This window comes from Cervus canadensis, chromosome 12, assembly GCF_019320065.1.
Source record: "Cervus canadensis isolate Bull #8, Minnesota chromosome 12, ASM1932006v1, whole genome shotgun sequence".
In the NCBI taxonomy this organism is placed as follows: domain Eukaryota; kingdom Metazoa; phylum Chordata; class Mammalia; order Artiodactyla; family Cervidae; genus Cervus; species Cervus canadensis.
Genome location: NC_057397.1, coordinates 20918685 through 20939159, shown reverse-complemented (window position 1 = coordinate 20939159; position 20475 = coordinate 20918685). Strand labels below are relative to the sequence as shown.

Sequence of the window (20475 nt, the reverse complement as noted above, 5' to 3'; positions counted from 1 at the left end):
CTGCAGAGAGTTCACAATCATAACCCTTCAGAGAGGCCCTCCATTCTGTCTCATTGATCTGTGTATCTGTTTTATGCCAATGCCATCCTGTTTTGATCACTGTAGCCTTGTAATTTAGTTTGAAATCAGGAAGTGTGACCTCTCCAGCTTTCTTCTTCTTTCTCAAGATTGCTGTGGACATTTGGAGGCTTTTGTGTTTCCAACCAGATTTCAGGATTGTTTTTCTGTTTCTGTGAAGAACGTCATTAGAGTTCTGGTAGGGATGGATCTGACTGATTTTCAAACACTAAGCCAAAGCCTCTCTGCATTTATTTAGTATAATTGTTAGAAATGTGACATCCTTGCAGAAATAAAGATTAAAATTTTGGTACACTTGATTTAGAATTGTTATTGCAGGATTTGTGTGGGAGCGTGGGGGAGGGGATTAGACAGGCCTTCCTTGCCAACTTTGTCGAAGTGGCTTTCTTGAGAGCTTGTTTGTCCTTATTCCAGACCTGAGCATGGGTATGGTCTTTGCTTAGAAACATTGGTTAAATCAATGAACACTTTATCTTTAGAAATACTTAGATTCTTTTGCTGCTTTCATAAGTACTCCTAAAAAGAGAAAATTGCTTCTGATAATTGTTGAAGCAAGAAAGTTCTTTATTGCTGTCCTGTGTGCACTGATAGGTTGATGTGGGGAAGGAAAAGGTCACCGATTGGGAACTAGGGGATACTGAGAAAGCAGTCTTTCTTAGCATGCTATGGGCTTTGTGTGGCTGATGAACGGCGTGTTCATAGTGGTGCTCCCAGGAGCAGGGCTATGACCAAAGATGGGGACGGCCCCGTTGTAAATGTGTGCAGGGTTTTGAGGCTTGTCTGGGGCAATAATTTAAAATGTTCAGTGAGCCAGTAGAGAAAGAGGGAATCAGAAGGATGCTCCTGAGGTGGGACAGGTGCTCAGGAGAGAAGTCAGAGTTTGCAGCGCAGACATCCACTTAAGGTGATGGATACCCTGAGAACAGGTGGAGGAGAGAGGGTGGGAAGGCAGGTGCAGACAGCATCACATAACAGGTTACATCATTTCTCATCGTGTCTCCGTCTAACCCAGAACTTCTTAGAGAAGTCAACTGAACGAGAAACTCACCAAGAGTATGCCCTGGCGATGATTCAGTGCAAAGTCCTGAAACAGCTGGAGAACTTGGAGCAGCAGAAGTATGACGACGAAGACATCAGTGAGGATATAAAGTTCCTCTTGGAGAAACTCGGTGAGAGTGTCCAGGACCTCAGGTGTGCTGTCCTCTTTGATTCTCACGGGCTGGCTATCCCGGGCTGTTGCCTGGCCTCCTATTTTAAGGAAGTCTCAATTTGTTACTAACTACGAACTCAGAAGATTGCGCTAAAACGTGGTGTCTTCTACTGAAAACCTGAGGGATGTGGAAACACTGGCTCATCACCATGGGGACAGTTGGTCAGAGCTGTGTGTGCTCTCTCCTCTTCTTGGGGGAGAACCAGAACCCACCACTCTCTGTTGTCTGAAATCCCAGCCACTGTTCTCCCTCAGGTTGTGGACGCCACCCTCGGAAAATCTGCCGGTTTAGAATAATTTTTTAAGCAGCAGTCATTTCATTTATGGAGGAGGTTTGCTCATATAGGGAAAGAGTATTTTTTTCATGCTTTTTTTTAAAGTTTCTGTTGCTTTATTGTTTATATTAGAAAATTATGCAAGTGAGGTACATGCAGTAAAAAGAAAAATCCTTCCCTTATTACAGTCCAGAAGGGACTCCAGGCCACTTCCCCATCTTCCTCACCTCTTCCCCCAACACTCTTGATTTCTAAACACCTTCTAGCCCCCACTCCCAACACACAAATGCAAATGGGCTCCACTTATTCTTCTGGTCTTGTTTCTTTTTTGTTTAGTAATAGCTTGACAATCTTCCCCATTAACCAGTGCATTCTTTGTTTTTAAAGTACTGACACATTCTGGAAAGAGAGTTATTTACTAAGAAGAGTTGGGGTTTGGGAGCTGGGGTTTGAATTATTGTCCATGTGTGGCCTTGAACAAGTTTCTTGACATTTTGAAGTCTCAGTTTTCCTTTTGGTAAAATAGTGATAGACGTTCTAATCTTATAGAATTTTCCGTAAGGTGTCCAGCACATGCCTTCAGTGTAATGTGTGCTCTGGGAATGTATTTACCGGATAACTCAGTGCAGTCCATGGTCTTCAGGCCCAAATGCCTTTGTCAAGGTGGGAGCTGTCACCTGCATCAGTGGTTTATACAGAGTTTTATGGAAGAAAGCCGAATGAGTTTTCTCTTTTTATAATTGCAAATATGAGTAAATTATTTGTAGTATAATAGGCCAGCCATGGGCTTGCAGTTTATATAAGTTCCATTTTATTATGTTTATTTTTAAAAATTATCATTAGTTCTTCTGTAATAATGATTTGAGATCCTTTTAAAAAAATAATTAAGATTAGTGATAATTTTCTAAATTATTTAATCCATGCTCGCCAATTTTTACTACTTACTGATTCTTCTGACTGAAAACCACAATCACAGAAAACTAACCCATCTGATCACATGGACCACACAACCTTGTCTAACTCAATGAAACTATGAGCCATATTGTGTAGGGCCACCCAAGACAGATGGGTCATGGTGGAGAGTTCTGACAAAATGTGGTCCACTGGAGAAGGGAATGGCAAACCACTTCAGTATTGTCTTGAGAACCCCATGAACAGTATGAAAAGGCAAAAAGCTAGGACACTGAAAGATGAACTCCCCAGGTCGGTAGGTGCCTAATATGCTACTGGAGATCAGTAGAGAAATAACTCCAAAAAGAATGAAGAGATGGAGCCAAAACAAAAACAACAATCCCATGGACAGGAACTGGTGGGCTATAGTCCATAGGATCTCAAAGAGTCATACACAACTGAAGCGACTTAGCACATAGGCATAGTGAATAATTTTTTAATTAAAATGCATTTCAGTTTGTTCCATGTACAGAGGTTTTGTTTCTATTATTAATCTCTAGTGGGCTAATTCAATTAGTGAATTATCTCTACATTGTTGATAATCATGGTTAAAAATATTGTCCTGAGGTATGTGTTTTTATTTTTCTAGTGCCATATCACAGTTTGACATTTAAAATATAATAGAATATACTACTTTATTTTATGTTAAAGTAACACACTGTTTACGTAAATGTATCCTACCATATTGAGTGGTCTGTTAAGTACAGTATTTTAGTGGTGTGGTAGAAATGATGCTAAATTATCAGATATTTTAGTGACATATATTCATGTGTATATTAGAATAAGGATTTTGGAAACAAGTGCTCCTTTTAACATCTCATGATGAGCATTCAAATTTGACGGTAACGTTGTATCTCAGTGTTCTAAATCAATTTCACGTGGCTTACTGAAGATTTAAGCTGTTTAAACTTTGTTCAGGGGTAATATATAAAGGATGCTCAGTCTCTATAGTTAAATCATTAATGAAGATGTTCTGCATTTTTTACATTTTGGAGTATCTCTCAGATTCTTACAAACTTTGAATTCTTTCAAATTTTTTATAGCTCATTTGATGAATACAGTTCAGAACTTAAGTCTGGAAGGTTGGAGTGGAGTCCTGTGCACAAATCTGAGAAATTTTGGAGAGAGAATGCTGCGAGGTTAAATGAAAAGAATTATGAGCTCTTGAAGTAAGTTTCACATTCAGTTAATTCCAGTTTACATGCGAAATAAACTCCGTCGTTCCACATACTCATGGACATATTTTTGTCCTCCTTTAAGTTTTTGGATAGTCCATGGTTTTAGCGTATTTTTTCTTGCTTACTGATGTGGTTGAATACCTTTTCATGTGCTTCTTGGCCGTTTGGGTTACCCTTTTCCCAGGAGGAATGCCTGTTCAGGTTTTGTTGGTGTTCACTTGTCTCCCCCGCTCTGTAAGGATCCTGTCAGTGCTCTAGACACGCTCTGTCACACGGGAGTGCTTCACTGCCCTGACGCCCCCCCCGCGCGCCACCTGCGTTCTCCCTCCCACTCTCCCCCTGGTATTGTGGGACTTGTGGGCAGTGGACATTATGAATCTGAAAGTGACCTATTATGTGTGTTTAAAAGGTCTGAAGGCTGCTAACTTATGTTCAATAAATGATGTGCAATGTACTGTTTGTAATAGTGAAACTTGGAGAAAATACGGTTATATTTATAAACGTACATTTTTGAGAAAGTATCACCATTATACGTGTGTTTTCTTGTGCTCTAGAAAAGGATTAGAAATCAGTCTCTCTTTGAATTAAATTTATTTCAGAATTTTGACCAAACTTCTGGAGGTGTCCGACGATCCCCAAGTCTTAGCTGTTGCCGCCCATGACGTTGGGGAGTATGTGCGCCATTACCCTCGAGGCAAGCGGTAAGGGAAGAACCTGGTTACCTCGTGTGCCCTGAGATGGTCAGCAAGGGTCCTAACTCGTACACTCCTGTAAAGTAGTCATTTAGCTGGGAGCTGATGGAGTAAGTGGAATCAAGGTGACCATAATGCTGGAAATCATGGTAAATGATAAACCTAATTAAAAATGGGTGGTATAAGAATAGAAGCACATGTGTGGAACACAACTGTGCCTTAGCCAATAGAGATCTCTCTAGAAATTTCACGTTCAGGATTTTCTTTGGTCTGTATGATGTAATTTAAAAGCCATTTCATGAGTACTGGTAATTTTTCGATTATTACTGTTACTTGTTATAACATTGAATTGTTACTGAACTGAGTAGGATGAATGAATGTGATGGAAGAAGCTCTTTTGGGGGGAAAATGATCACATCAGCTTCCTATTCTGCAGTCCCCACATTAGCACCACAAACGGGGGTTCGTTGTCTTCAGTGACAGGAAGAAATTTGCTAAATTCAGCAACTGAGTTACTATAATGTAGTTGGTAAAGGACTGAACTGATGTGTTAGGTAAGGTGCTGTTTTAATCCATAGTACCTGGCATGGAACAAGCACTCATAAAGACTGGATATAATTATACTACACATTTCTTTTTTCTCAATACGGTACATTAAAAAAAAATGTTCTAAAAATAACATACAAGAATGTCTCTAGGTGAAGCCTCTCTGTCACCCCGACCCGTGTCTCCCCTCTAGGTTCTCTTGCCCCACCGGCAGCCTCGCTGCACTAAGGCGTCCCAGCCACTGACTGTGTGGTGGTGTTGGCCACCAGGCACCCACGCTGCTGGGCTAGACTTGAGACACCCACTGGCTCTTGGCAGGGCCCTGTCCTGGCAGACAATCAGGGACCCTTCTTCCTTTCGTGATGCAATTACCATTTGCACTTCGCTTTTGTGTCTGTAGTGACTGGATTTTTCAGGGTGTTGCGGGGGGGCAGTGACAGCGGTGTGATTGTCAGTCCTCTTGGTGCTTTTGTCAAGAGGAATCTCTCATCTCTTTCACTGCCCACCAGGTCATGATGGCATACTCCATCATTACAGGAAAGGGCAGATATCTTAACAAACCTTGTCTTTCTCAGGAAATTAACATGGCTTCATGAGGTGTTTTTTAACCTTGTGTTCCCTGCTGCCTGCTTCTGAGCCTGTATCTGGCTCCCAGAATGGCAGCTGCTGGGCTTAATATTGATCTGATATTATTTCAGCCATTAGGTGGTATGCAGTACACTAATTTTTAAGCAAGCCACAAATGCTGGTAATAAAGAACTTAATACTCAACTGCCTGGAACACTGTAATATAGATTACCCTAGCAGTCCAGATTGATCATATTTGCCCAGACTAGGAAATGAGGATAACAATTGGATTTATCATTAGGAATTCAAGAGAAAATGTATGAATACTTCAAATCTGTGATTTGGGAGAAATGATATTTTAAAAAGATGTGTGTTGTTTACTTAGCAGTATGGTAACTTCTCTTTGTGAAACTCCTGGGCGGTTGGTGGTTGGGGCTCTGTCTGTGTGACCAGCAACAGGCATTGGAAAGTCACTGCCGCTTCTGTCCCGCAGGGTCATTGAACAGCTGGGTGGGAAGCAGCTGGTGATGAACCACATGCACCACGAGGACCAGCAGGTGCGCTACAACGCCCTCCTGGCCGTACAGAAGCTCATGGTGCACAACTGGTAGGTGCCCCCCGACCCCCGAGTTTCCATCCACATGTTCTTATGGAAACACTTCCTGAGTGCTGGTTTTTAAAAGCAGTGATTTAGATTAATACCTAGAGTTAGATTTTAGCCATTCAGAGCAGTGATGTGATAGTTTAGAAAACAACTGCATTAATGTTCTCAAAAAATGCACATGCAAAGTACTTTGTTGTTCAGTCGATGTCTGTTGAGTTGGTGATGCCATCCAACCGTCTCATCCTCTGTGAGGTTCAGTAGGGTTGCTGAAGTATAATTCTTGTCTTGTTAATAAAAATTTCATTTGAATAGTTATTTCTCTTGAAAAGTTTATTGTTCAGTTTAGCATTTTTATTTTTTAACTGTGCATTTATGATGTGAAAAAAAAGCTGAGTATGGCATAGGATGGCTAAGAGTGTTCCCTTTGGCAGTGGAGAAAATTTTTTGGTCGAGAATTTTATTGTTCAAATGATCATGCATTCAAGATGAAACATTTAAAATTTAAAACTTGGCCTTGAATTTAGGAATTTGATTTAGTCTCACAGTAAATTTTTTGATGTATGATTACAAAAGGAAAAGTAAATTTTTTTATGGCCAATAACTGGTCTATTTGCTCTTTATCATTGACTAGCCAATTAGAGAATATCCTTTCTCCCCCTTTTCTCTAGTTATGTGCCAAAATATTTTAGCTTTAGTGTTTTAATTATGATAAATCCTCTTTAGTGGAGAAGCTTAGCTTTAGCATTTTCCTGTACTTTCTTTATTAAAAGAATTTTCATATGAAGATTAGAATCCAGTTAGAAAGAATTCTAACTGTGGATTAGAATCCACAGTTGATTAAACTGTAGCATTTGTAGTGACAGACACATTTCTATGGCACTTTGTGCCAGAGGATGTAAACTGCTCCAGTAATAGCAAGTTATTCAACATCAAATTGGTGTGAGACCAAATAGAATGCCATTTGGAAGGAAAACCTTTGGCAGCATTATTTTCCAAATGTAAAAGGATTTTGAATCAGTATCTTTATGCAGGTAACCAAGCTGGTAAAGCCTACTGCTCTACTTTCCTAAAATAGAGGCTTTTTAACTAAACCATGGTACTGGTGTTCAGAAGATGTTTCACACCAAATAAAACCTGAAAACGTAATTGATTTGGTTTCCTCTGAGCATTTAGTTTGTCTTGGTTTAATTAAAACAAATTTTTAGAAATGGTGTATTTTAGTACAAAACAGTGACAGAAAATAATTAAAATACAGCTATGGGTCAAAGTAGAATACGAGTCTATCTGAGTGGCGGCAGCAGCAGCGTTTCCTGACAGTATCGAGCATGTTTTCTCTGTTACCGCTTTGCTCTGAGGCCCAGTTTCCAGATTTCCAGCACTCTCCTGGTTTACTTTTTGACTTTTCTACCATAAATGATTTTTACGTTTTTGGTGTTTCATTATTCCCAAGATTTCTGTTGATTAGACTAAGTTATAATTGTGGATATAGTGAAGTTAGCATTTCTTTTTTACTGAGGAGAATGACTTTTTGGTTTTAAGTCTAAAATTACATTTTGAGTATAAACTGGAAACTTAGGAAATCATGGACCTGGATTGTCTCTGGGTCTCGATTTGGATTCTGCTCTGAGGGTTCAGTTCACTTTTCTTGGTGATGCAGAGATGGATTTATCCCTGGTTTATGGAACATGGAGTGTAGAGTTTTACATTATCATGTGAAAATATTGCTCACTTCTTTGTCAGGAGTTTATGACTGATTTCTGGATTATTTCTGTGACTTGCAGGATGTAGAGTAGCCAGCGTTTCCCCCTCCACTGGACACCTGTGTGTATGAATAATGGGTTACATGTAGCCCCAACTGATGTGGGTGGAGTATGGGGGGCAGAATGGATGGAGGGGGCAGTAGGCACACACTGGGGTCCCTGCAGCTCAGGGAGCCTTGAACGGGCCAGTCCCACCCATGGCCCTGCTGAGTGGATGTGCAGGCTCTGGCCTTCCCGTCCCCACATGCAGTTCCTGGTATGTCCCTCGTTCTTTTGAACAAGACTGGATTTTTATATTCTTGAATTTGGCAAAATAGATATAAACAATGACAACTTAGTCTAGAGAACTTTTGTATAGACTCTCAGCTCTGCATTATAATCTAACATCATAAAATGTCATCGTTTCTCTCCTACAGAATGATTTTAAATGTAATCAGCCTCTAAATCAGAAGCAGCCATATGTGCATATGGACAGCTCAGGACTTCAGGAAAGAAACACTGAATTTTGTAGGTAGAGGATCTTGTGTAGAACTTTCTCTTTGTTTCTAGATTCTTTTCCAACCTATTTTCAAGCAGAATAATAAGTTAAGAGCATTAGACTCTCTAGTTCTTTTATGTGTAGGTAAATAATATAACTGAGAGACCTCACAAAGCCAAGGGTGTGAGTGATGCTGCTTTTATCCTTCAATCTTTACATCTGACTGGGGTATTTTAGTTATTCTGTAAGTACCTAGCCATAAATGCAGTGATTAAAAGAATTACATATGAACAGAATTGAAGGGAAAAACACCTTAGTAAGTTTTAATTTTTAGCCTTAATAATCATGTTACTATAACATTCCATATAATTTTAAATAAACGTATGACATTTCCGAGTTTAACATTTTCCAAAATCAATTTAGAAAATTGTGGGCTGCCTGGAGTTTTCCACATTATTCTTATGACATTTTTAGTGGAGGAATTCTCAGGTAAGACTGTTGTTGCATTCTAAATATAATTCAAGTAAAAGGAGTCTACAATAAGCCCTGAATGTGGACTTTGCTCCTGTTCTGTCTTCTTAAGAGTGCTTGTAACAGCACATGACGTGTTGCATAACTAAATTTGTTTGTGCTGTGGTCATTTAGAGGCGTGTTCTGCGTTGTGCTGATTGCTTTTGGTTATAAGTACTTGATCCGAAATTGGCATTTAAAGTGAAAAGGAGGGACTTCTGGTTCTGGTTATACAGGTATGGAGCTTGAAGTCTCCACTCCATCTGAACAAGTAAACAGCTGAACAGACTGAAAAGTCAAGCAACCCATGTTGAACCCACAGGAGAAGGCAGGATACACTTTGCAACTGAGACTGAGGAGGCACATGAATGCAGACTTGCTGCTCAGAGGAGCAGGACTCAGACAAGGGGACAGTGAGGGACCAGCGCCTGGAGGAGGCTGGACTATGGCCGGTGAATCGCAGGAGGTGCAGTATACACTAGTCTAGGGGATCTAGATGGGGGGTTGGGGGGTGGGCCAATACAGTGAGAATTCTCTCCAGAAGCCAGACCAGTGTACCACAGTAAATATCTAAGAAGAACTCCCATGGCCTTTTGTCAGAAAGGGGAGAGGAACCATTCTGAAACAGCCCAGAGCTCTTGTTCTTAACCAGGCCTGTACTCAGTGGAGAGTCATTAACCCAGCCTGCTGGGGTGTCATCAGAGTCTGACTGACCTGGGGAAGGAAAATGACCAGCTCCAGCGGCGCTGACCATCCTGTCCCACCCAGAAGGGTAGAAAAACCCTAAGGGACACTCATGAAGGTCACAATCTCAGGGTCCAGGTTCAGTGACAACTGAGACCAGATCATAGGACTCAAAAAGCTTCCTTTCACCCTGCCTCACCACCATGTTATTTAACATTTATTTATAACAGTTTCTTTTACCCAGCACACCAAATCCAACTATCAAGAAAATACTACAAAGCATACCAAAAAGAAAAAAAGACAAAGTAAGTATCAGAACAAGCCATGGCGAGAATGTTGGGAGATCAGGCTGGAAACTTTAAACAACCATGATTAACATACGTAGGACTCTAATGGATGAAGTAGACAGCATGCAAGAACAGATGAACAAGTTAAACAGAGAGATAGAAATCCTAAGAAAGGACCAAAAAGAAATGTCAGAAGTCAAAAATCCTGTAGCAGAAGTGAAAAATGCCTTTGATGGACTTATTAGTAGACTGGATATGGCTGTCTACAGAAAACACCAGGCCTACTTGGGTTCACTGTTGAATTCTACCAACCATTTGAGGAAGAAATGTTAGATCAATTCTTTGCAATCTTTTTAAGAGGTTAGAAGCAGACAGAATACTTCCTAACTCATTTTGTGAGGCCAGCATCACCTAATACCAAAACCAGACAAAGACATGAGAAAACCATAGACCAGAATCTCTTATGAACATAGATACAAAAATCCTCAACGAAATAGTAACACACTGAATCCAACAACATATAAAAAGAATCATACACCAAAACCAAGTGAAATTTATTCCAGATATGCAAGGCTGGTTAGGCATTTGAGAATCATTTAATATAATCCATCACATCAACAAAAAGAAGAAGAAAAATCACATGATTTTAACCATCAGTTCAGTTCAGTTGCTCAGTTGTGTCTAACTCTTTGCGACCCCATGGACTGCAGCATGCCAGGCTTCCCTGTCTATCACCAACTCCTGGAGTTTGCACCAACTCCTGGATTATAACTATAGATGCAGAAAAAGCATCTGACAAAATAAAACACCTGTTCCAGTAAACTAGGAATAGAGTTCTTTCTCAATATGATAAAGAATATCTATTTTTAAAAAACCCTTTAGCTAACATCATACTTAATGCTGAATAACTGGAATCTTTCCCACAAAGATAAGGTATAAAACATAGGGGTCTCCTTTCACAACTTCTTTGTACTGGAAGTTCTAGCCAAAGCATTAAGACAAGAAAAAATAAATGGTATCCAGATTGAAAAGGAAGACTTGAAACAGTCTTTGCTCCTGGATGACATGATCATCCATGTAGAAAATCCTAGAGGCTTGACAAAAAAAGAGTCTTCTTGGAACTAATAAGCAATTATAGCAAAGCTGCAGGAAATAAGGTTAGTACACAAAAGTCAGTCACTTTCCTATGTAGCAGCAAGGGACAGGCAGAATTTGACTTGAAGACTTACTATAAGACTACAGTAATCAAGATAATATGGTATTGGTAAAAGAGTAGACAAACAGATCAATGGAACAGAATAGAAAGCCCAGAAATAGGGCCCCTTAAATGTAATCAGCTGATCTCTGCCAGAGGAGTGAAGGCAATGCAGTGAAATAAAAGTAGTCTTTTCAACAGATTGCGATGGAACAACTGCCCATCCACATGCCAAAAAAAAAAAAAAAGGACCTGGACACAGACCTTACAACCTTTACAAAAGCTAACTCAAAATGGATCATGGACCAAATATAAAAATTCCTAGAAGATAATGTAGACAATCCAGGTGACCTTGGACATGGTGATGCCTTTTTAGATACACCACCAAAGACCTGATTCATGAAAGAAATAATTGAGAAGTTGGACTTGGTTAAAATTAAAAAGTTCTGCTCTGTGAAAGACAATGTCAGCAGAATAAAACAAACCACAGACTGGGAGAAAATGTTTGCAAAAGGCATATTTGATAAAGGAATGTTATCTGAAATACACAAAGAACTTTTGTTTTTTTTATTCGTTTGTCCATGCCATGAGGCTTGTGAGATCTTAGTTCCTCAACCAGGGATTGAATTTGGGCCCCTGGCAGTGAAAGCGCAAAGTCCTAAACACTGAACCACTGGGAATTCCCTACAAAGAACTTCGGAAACTCAACAATAAGAAAACAACCTGGGTAAAAAATGAGCCAAAGACTTCAGCAAACACCTCACCAGAGAAGATATACTGATGGTAAGATTAAGAAAAGATGCTCCACATCTTATGTCATCAGGGGAATGCAGATTAAAACAAAAGCTAAATAACACCACACACCGATTAGATTGGCTGAAATCTGGAACAGTGACAGCACCAAATGCTGGTGAGGGTATGGAGCAGCAGGAATCCTCATTCATTGCTGGTGGGGATGCTACATGGTGCAGCTGCTTTGGAAGACAGTTGGTATTTTCTTACAAAACTGAACATATTCTTACCCCAGCAGTTGTGTGCCTTGATAATAACCCACAGGGTTTGAAAACTCACATCCTCACAAAAATCCAGCACATGGATGTTCGTAGCAGACATTTTGGAAGCTACCAAGATGTCTTTCCTTGAGTGAATGGATGAACAGACTGTCATGTGTCCAAACAGTGGACTGTTATTGAGTGTTAAAAAGGAATGAGCCATTAAGTCATGGAAAGGCACTGAGAAATTCTAAAGGCATGTGATTTAAGTGAAAGAGGGCTTCCCAGGTGGCTCAGTGGTAAAGAGTCCGCCTGCAGTGCAGGAGACCCAGGTTCAATCCCTGTGTTGGGGAGATCATCTCCCCTGGAGAAAGAAATGGCAACCCACTCCAGTATTCTTGAAGTGGGAGAATCCTGTGGACAGAGGAGCCTGGCAGGCTACAGTCCCTGGGGTTGCAAGAGTCAGACATGACTTAGCAACTAAACAACTGAAAGACGCCAATCTGAAAAGGCTACATACTCTATAATTCCAATATACGGTATCTAGAAAAAGCAGAACTGTGGAGACAGTGAAAAGATCAATTGTGAGAATCAGGGAAAGGATGAACAGGCAGAACACAGAGGAATTTTAGGACACTGAAAATACTGTGTGAAATTGTCGTTGTACATTTGTCCAAGCATTTGTTACCAACCATGAACCGACACTGACACATCTTAATCACTCAGGGTCCTAGCGCACCTGGGGGCTGTACAAATGTGATGGTGTGCAAATGTGATGGTGTACAAATGTGATGGTGTGCAAATGTGAGCTAGGTGAGCTGAGACTGGGTGATTAAGATGTGTCAGTGTCGGTTCATGCTTGGTAACAAGTATACCCTCTGATGTGGGACGTTCATGGTGGGGGAGGCTCCATGTGTGTGGGGACTAGGTATATCTGGGAAATCTCTGTGTTTTCCTCTCAATGTTTTTGTGAACCTAAAACTGCTCTAAAAAGAAAATCTCTAAAAAAAGGAAAAGGGGCATTTGCTGTCATACCTAATGCTTTGAGTGGCCCAATGCATGGCACATCATAACCGTGTGTGAGAAAAATGATGAAGTGCTTAAGACTGCTGCTTTGTGGGTCACAGAGGGTAGAGGTGATGGGTAAGGAGGGCCTGGACTGGTCTGAACATAAACTGGAGTTGAAGAAACTCTGGATTTGGCTAATGATATTTAGATTTTGTAGCTAGTTTATTAAGGTTTGATTGCTTGAATTCCTGTGGGAAAGATATCTTTGTTATTGTGAATTTTGCCCAAGTTGCTTTCTTAATAGACTGTAATACAACTGCCTTTAAAACTTACGTTTTTGTTTCTTAGGACCAGAATTCATGTAAATAGATTCTACTTTTAGAATCACTGATTGTTTTGTTTTTTTTAATTCTGTGGATCACCTCTTCAGGGATACTGCTAATTTATTTAGTCTTTGAAATTTAAATGCTATTAGAAAATGAAATAGCTAGTGGTGATGAAAATATATTTGAGAAAATAGGTTGAGGACTCAAGCTGTGATGTTCTTAAATTGTTTATTCTCACATCTACGCAATAACATGTCTTCAGCCACCAGGGGCTGGAATAATGTTCCATGAAGCAGTGCTATTTAGGGATGAAGACTCTGAGGTTTAAAATCAGACAGACTTGGGTTTATATACCCTACATGCTGCTAAGCAGCCTCACTTTACAGCATGTCATTTAATGTGCTAAACTCCAGCTCCTCATCTGAAAAACGGACTCCGCTGTAGCTTCTGTGGGCGTTACTGGAAGAGTAGAGATGAGGATGCACATCCGGCAGGCAGTGCTGGGCTCCGGAAGAGGCAGATGTTGGAGATGGCACAGGTGACCTTGGTCGCGGCTTTTCCCAGGCTGGGACTTTAAATTGCTGTGAAAACAGTTTCTCTGCTGGCTCAGATGGTTAAGAATCTGCCTGCAGTGCAGGAGACCCAGGTTTGATCCCTGGATTGGGAAGATCCCCTGGAGAAGGAAATGGTAACCCACTCCAGTATTCTTGCCTGGGAAGTCCCATGAACAGAGCAACCTGGCGGGCTACAGTCCATGGAGTCACAAAGAGTTGGACACGACTGAGCGGCTCACACACACACACACACACACACACACACTTAAGTTTGCAGTTTAAATGTGTTCCTGTCAATTAGATACAGATGAGGGAGAGCACTAAGATTTTTCACATGGTTCATAAAACATAATTTGCTTTGTGTATAATACTCAAAAGCATCATAAAAGCTGGACGAATAACTCCAGCTGAGTAAACTGTAGTGAATTTGCATGAAAGAAAACAGAACTATATATAACATATTTGAAATTTGTTTTTTCTCTTTACTAAGTAGAAGTCTGTACTGGAAAACTATATTTTCAAAAATGAATTGTTTTTATACATTCAAAAAAGAATATTTCCTTTATGATTTATACCTAATTGTTTTCCAAAACAGAATTGGTAAAGATTAAGAGAAATAAAATTATGACTCTGTTGTAGTTTTAGTCATTATTATGATAAACTCATGGAAAGATGTGGGATGGAGAATTCTAGGTTCATTATCATTTTAGTTATGAAAATGTACATACTAAAATGAAGACTAGAGAAAATAGTTCAAAAATGATAGTAAAAGTAAATTTCCTACTGACTTTCTTGGCAGCCAAGGCAAAAAGGAAAATAAGTGAGACCATAGTTTTCACAGATTAATATGTTTGTCAGGAGACAGTTCGTTCATTCTTTTCCTGGCACTAAATTACATAGCTGAAGTTACCATGCTTTTAAATCATATAGTCATAGGTATACCTATGGCTGATTCATGCTGATGTTTGGAAGAAACCAGTATAATACTGTAAAGCAGTTACCCTTCAATTAAAAATAAAAAAATTTAAAAAATTATTTAGTCAGTGTCTTCAACTATAGTTCTAAAGAATGAATAAAAATGTTTGAATATTTAAACAACCCTAAGTACCTGATGCTGGGAGGGATTGGGGGCAGGAGGAGAAGGGGACGACAGAGGATGAGATGGCTGGGTGGCATCACCGACTCGATGGACATGAGTTTGAGTAAATTCCGGGAGTTGGTGATAGACAGGGAGGCCTGGCGTGCTGCGATTCATGGGGTCGCAAAGAGTCGGACACGACTGAGCGACTGAACTGAACTGAAGTACAGTGAGGGTTTGGCCCTCAATCGTAATACAGTGCAGGCCTCATGTTGTTCTTGGAGTTAGTGTAAGCATAGGCCAGGTCGGTACTTCCCGGTGCCCTGGGGCTGGCGTCACCCTCAGACCATCTTTCAGGTTTCAGCTCTCTCAGGGGGTGCTCACAGCAACTGGGAAGCTGTTTGTCAGGATCATGGATGCTGAGATGTAGATCTTTTATACCCCTGACAAGAGAATGAAATCGGTGTTTCTTAACCACATACAAGCTCTCTCTCAGCATTCAACATGATGTCTTGTGTGGGCTGTTTCTTACCTGGATTTTTTAAAAGGGAAATATGTCTTCACACTCCCCATTTTTTCAGTTTTCAGAAGTGCTGACATCTCAAGAGATGTTAAGATTTTGGAAAAAGAAAAAAATTGTCCTCTGCCTTTCTAAGTTCTTCTAGATGGTCTAAGAATTTGACATGAGCCAGATTAACAGGAGAAAGTCAGAGTTAATCACATATGCACAGGGGCCTGTCCTAGGAGGCTTCCATGGCATCTGAGAGGAGGAGGAGAAGGGGTGGACATTGACGACTTCAGCAGACAGGAGGCAGTTCACACGGAGACAGACAAGCAGGTGCTTGGAGAACAGATGTTTGTGGGGACTTGCCAGGATGGTGGGACACAGAGAGGACTCTGTTTTCCAGGCCCCATCCAGCTCCCCACACCTGGCCTGTGCTTTTTGTAGATCTCCTAGGATAGTGCTCTTCTGGGCCAGGCCCTTCATCTGAGGTCTGTAGGCAGGTAAGGGGCAGGTGAAAAGACTTCATGAACTGTTTCTTAAAAATAATCATCATGTTGAAGAGACATTCTGTGGGGTGGCAGATTTTGTTTCCCTACAGAGTTATGGATGACATTAGAGAAGGAAGTATTACACATCTCAAATTTTGCTTTTTGGGCTGTAGAAATAACGGTTTAATGTCCAGCTCCTGTGGATTGCTGGTACATATCAGATGCCCTTTGAGTGAACTGTGAGTTGAATTGGTATATTAATCTTCATGTGTAGAGAGACTGACTCAGTACTCAGATAACTCACTTAGATAGCTCTGTAAAGTCCTGTTAGAGATGTGTTTTCATCCCCTGAAGTGAAGTCGATAGTCGCTCTTCCTTTTGCCTGACAGTGAAGTGAAGTGAAGTCACTCAGTCGTGTCTGACTGTTTGCAACCCCATGGATGGTAGCCTACCAGGCTCTTGGTTCATGGGATTTTCCGGCAAGAATACTGGACTGGGCTGCCATTTCCTTCTCCAGGGTATCTTCCCAACCCAGGGATCGAACCCAGGTCTCCTGCATTGCAGACAGACGCTTTACTGTCTGAGCCAATAATGTAGCCTTAACCCAAAGGCATGGTAGCTCAGCTGGTAAAGAATACACTGGCAATGCAGGAGACCCAGGTTTGATTCCTGGGTCAGGAAGATTCTGAAGGTATAGGCTACCCACCCCAGTATTCTTGGGCTTCCCTTGTGGCTCAGCTGGTAAAGAATCTGCCTGCGATGCAGGAGACCTGGGTTCAATCCCTGGGTCGGGAAAATCCCCTGGAGAAGGAGATGGCGACCCAGTATCCTTTCCTAGAGAGTCCCATGGACAGAGGAGCCTGGCAGGCAGTGGGGTCGCAAGAGTCAGATACAACTTAGCGACTAAACCACCACCACCACTCACTCCAGTATTCTGGCCGGGAGAGTTCCAGCTACTGTGTAGTCCATGGGGTCGCACAGAGTTGGGCATGACTGAGCGACATTTCCTTACTCATTATTATTGTTGTTGTTGTTATCATCTACTGTAAAGGTGGAACAGTGTCTGCTCTCTGCAATCTCTTTTATTGGAGGCCGGGCAGCCTCTCAATAGAGAGAGGAACGGGCCTGTGCCTGGCAATTCACCTGCCCGCTCTGCCCTGAGCAGGTGGCCACAGCTTTCCCTCCCCTGTGGGTGGAGATGAGACACCCGCTCCCAGGTGCTGCGGAGGGGAGAGGAGGACATGCAGGCACGCCCGTGCCCAGGTCCCCACGGTGGCCTGTAACTCACTGTGGGTGAGGCGACCTCTGTGTGTTCCCAGCCGCAGGCCCCTGGTGTCAGGACTGCCGTGTGCCTGGCGGCACACAGGACTCGCAGGCAGCTCAGGTGTGCTCAGGAGTGTTAGAATTGACCACACTGGGTGTCAGGACAGCAGATCACCACGCTTTCCAGGCCGAGCCCAGGGAGTCGATTTTTCTCCAGAGCTTTGTCAGCTGGGTCCCCGACATGTAGGGCAGGCTCTTGTGCCTCCATTCAGTATTGGACGGTGTTTGTTCCAGGACTCAGCGTGGCTTCAGATCCCCGGGCACTCGAGCCCTTCACAGACGATCCTCCGTGTCCGTGGATCGTCTGGGAGGAGTGTTCTTCTGCTGCTGCTGGTTGAATCTGCAGACAAGGATGCTGCAGGGGTGGAGGGCAGACTGTGTATCTGAGGTCTGGGCTTTCTACAGTAAGCATTGTATTTCCCAGCCCCCTTCTACCTAAACCTCACAGACCTATGCAGCCACAAACGCTCTCTGGTTGGAATCTTCCTCAGGGCGCTAGCATTGACTGTGACCATAAACTCTTTTATTTTCTAATAAAATTTGTAGACTTCTGTTTTGACCTTTACATAAATTAAAACTTAGCTGTTGGTTGAAGAAAAGATCCCTATTGTCTATGTTAGGGTGGTTATTCTCACTAATACAATAATAGATGATGTGCTTCATATGATACCTAGAGTGAGTCAGTGCTAAGAACTTTCCTACTGGGATAAAAAGATAAACCCACAAGCCACTGTCACGCCACAGGAAGTTCAGTCAGGCTCGTGTGTTTAAACCACAGCCTCCTCCGAGCCCCGTGGAGTTCTGTCCCCTCACTTGTGCTAGTTCCCAGAGCTCATGCTCTTCCTGTCTGGGTTCTGTGTTGTTTGACAGGGGTCTTCAAGCCGGGATGGCTTTGGGCTGAGACTGTCATGGGAGAGGGTGAACAGTGCAGGGGCCAAGACTCACCCCATCCCAGGGTTCTGTGCCTGTGGATCCTGGGGGCCCCCAAAGGCCACTTGACGGAGGTGCTAAGACCAGGAGAGGTGGAGCGGTGGCTGACGGCTGGAAACGCTGACCCCCATGGCCACTGAGCCGCCTTCACACCCATCCCTCAGCCAGCCCCCCCGTGAACACCAAGAGCTCTCCACCAAGTGGTCAGCTGGAGTGTGAACCTGATCTCTAGTCCAGAACTCAAGATTTTCCCCTCTTTAAAGGAGGAATCTTGTAAATGTTCTTAAAAAACCTTTTTCTTGTCCTTACTGGGTACTTGAGAAACAATAGTTTAGGCAAGTCCTTTGTCAGAAGATAGGGAAAGGTTTTCTGTCCTGGAATCACAGTGGTACCCATCTGCAGTTCAGAGCTGAGTATATACAGACAGTGGGCTTCCCAGGTGGTGCTAGTGGTAAAGAACTTGCCTGCCAGTGCAGGAGATGTAAGAGATGCAGGTTCGATCCTGCAGGGGTTGGGAAGATCCCCTGGCAGAGGGCATGGCAACCCACTTCAGTATTCTTGCCTGGAGAATCCCATGGACAGAGGAGCCTGGTGGGCTACAGTCCATGAAGTTGCAAAGTCGGATTCAACTGAGCAACTTCACACAGCACGTACACAGACTGGGTGCTTGTCCAGTTGGTTTTCTGAAGGAGAGAACGTCACCTGAAACATTTGGAGACCACCTCTCTAAGCCACAGTTTGCTCCCTCTATAAAACGAGATCACTTTTCAGCTCTTGTGATTGTCCTGTGGGTTCAGCAGGACCATCTTGGCAAAGGTTTCAGACTCCACCCGTGTAGACGGAGTGAGTGCTGAGTAACAAGCAGCTCCGATTAACTGTCGGATCCTGGAGGTCACTTCCAGTGGTGGTTTTCACATGCGCTTGTGTCAGTCTCTGGGGATAGGCAACTTGTATTTTCTAATGTCAGGAAGCTTCTCATGTGTCGGGCCAAATTGACTTGGACTTGTACGTAGGTTGATTTTGAACTTGCTAGGTTGCAAAAGAGAGCAGCAGACAAGACTTTACAGGAAGGCAGACGGTGCCTGTGGTCAGATGCGAATTACTCATTTATGTGTGTTGCACCTTGTCTGTACGTGGTAAATGGAGTGTTTAAAATTCATGCAGTACTGGTACTTTTGAATTTAGGCAAGATCAGTTTTCTGTGGCTCAGTTTTTAGATGTTAAAGTGAGCAGAGATGACTGTATATTATGCTTCAGTTTTGAAAAGGACTCTTTACTGATTCAGTTCTAACCTCCCTTGCTGTCCTTCCTGTGTTTCAGGGAATATCTTGGTAAACAACTCCAGTCTGAACAGCCGCAGACTGCAGCCGCCCGGAGCTGAACGGGCTCTCAGGGCTTCCCTTGGATCTCCAGCGGTCCCCTCACCTGGGGTAGAAGACCTGGAGTGGGTCTCAGTAACTGCGGTCAAGAACAAACCATTCCTCATTTTATGTGTCATTTTCTTCTGTTGTGTAGCTTTCCCCAATGCTGATTTCCCATTAAGTTGTCTTAAAGTAGGTGCTTTCTGTATCTAAGGAAAATATTGCTGTTACATATACTGCTCGTAATTTGTGTATTTATTGTTCTCTGGAATGAATATAGGATTATTAAAGCATTCTCACTCCAAATGCATCTTTTCTCTTTCCTTGTTCCTGACTTGAACTGTAACAAAAATACCTTTTGTCCCACCCAAATTGGGAGAATTGTATTTTCAGAGTGGTGAATGGTAAATAAATGTTTTGAATTCATATGTATTTTTGTCTTCCATCCATCCGCCTGCCCATCCACACATGCACATTGCAGCAGTCTTCTGCTAGTATTGAGAAAACCTTAAAATGTTAAATGAGCTCTTAACATGATGCTGTCATCTAAGAGACTTTCTTATGAAACGCAGTGAGGAATTTTAGCTTTAGGTTATTTTCACTGATTTCTTATTTACTCTTGGATTTTAGTACTTCAAGTCTATTTTCTTTTAATACTTTCTGGTTTAAATATTGCCAATAGGTATTTTATTTCAACCTCCCACCTTTTATTCTGGAACTCCCAGCCTTCATGGGGACATCCATGGCCTGTAGGTTTACCTCCCTCAGATCTGAGCCTTTTGTTTTTAACCTCATCGCCTGGTCTGAGTCTCATTTTTCTTTCATTTTCACTTTTCATTCTGAGCAGTTCTCTGATTGTCGAGTAAAGGTGGTAAGGCTAATAGTTTACATGGTA

General features: G+C 42.1%; 1 protein-coding gene across 2 annotated transcripts in view; it reads left to right on the top strand.

Moving 5' to 3' along the window:
- The window catches only part of ATP6V1H (ATPase H+ transporting V1 subunit H), a 44648-nt gene extending 24642 nt beyond the window's left edge, over positions 1-20006 (top strand). For both annotated transcript variants that reach the window (XM_043483709.1, XM_043483708.1), the window contains 5 exons: positions 1091-1269; positions 3558-3683; positions 4292-4393; positions 5991-6104; positions 19540-20006. In XM_043483709.1, coding sequence (XP_043339644.1) covers positions 1091-1269; positions 3558-3683; positions 4292-4393; positions 5991-6104; positions 19540-19600 — 582 coding nt within the window. In that variant the 3' untranslated portion in view covers positions 19601-20006. The remainder of the gene's footprint in view (positions 1-1090; positions 1270-3557; positions 3684-4291; positions 4394-5990; positions 6105-19539) is intronic.
- The last annotated feature ends 469 nt before the right edge of the window (positions 20007-20475 follow it).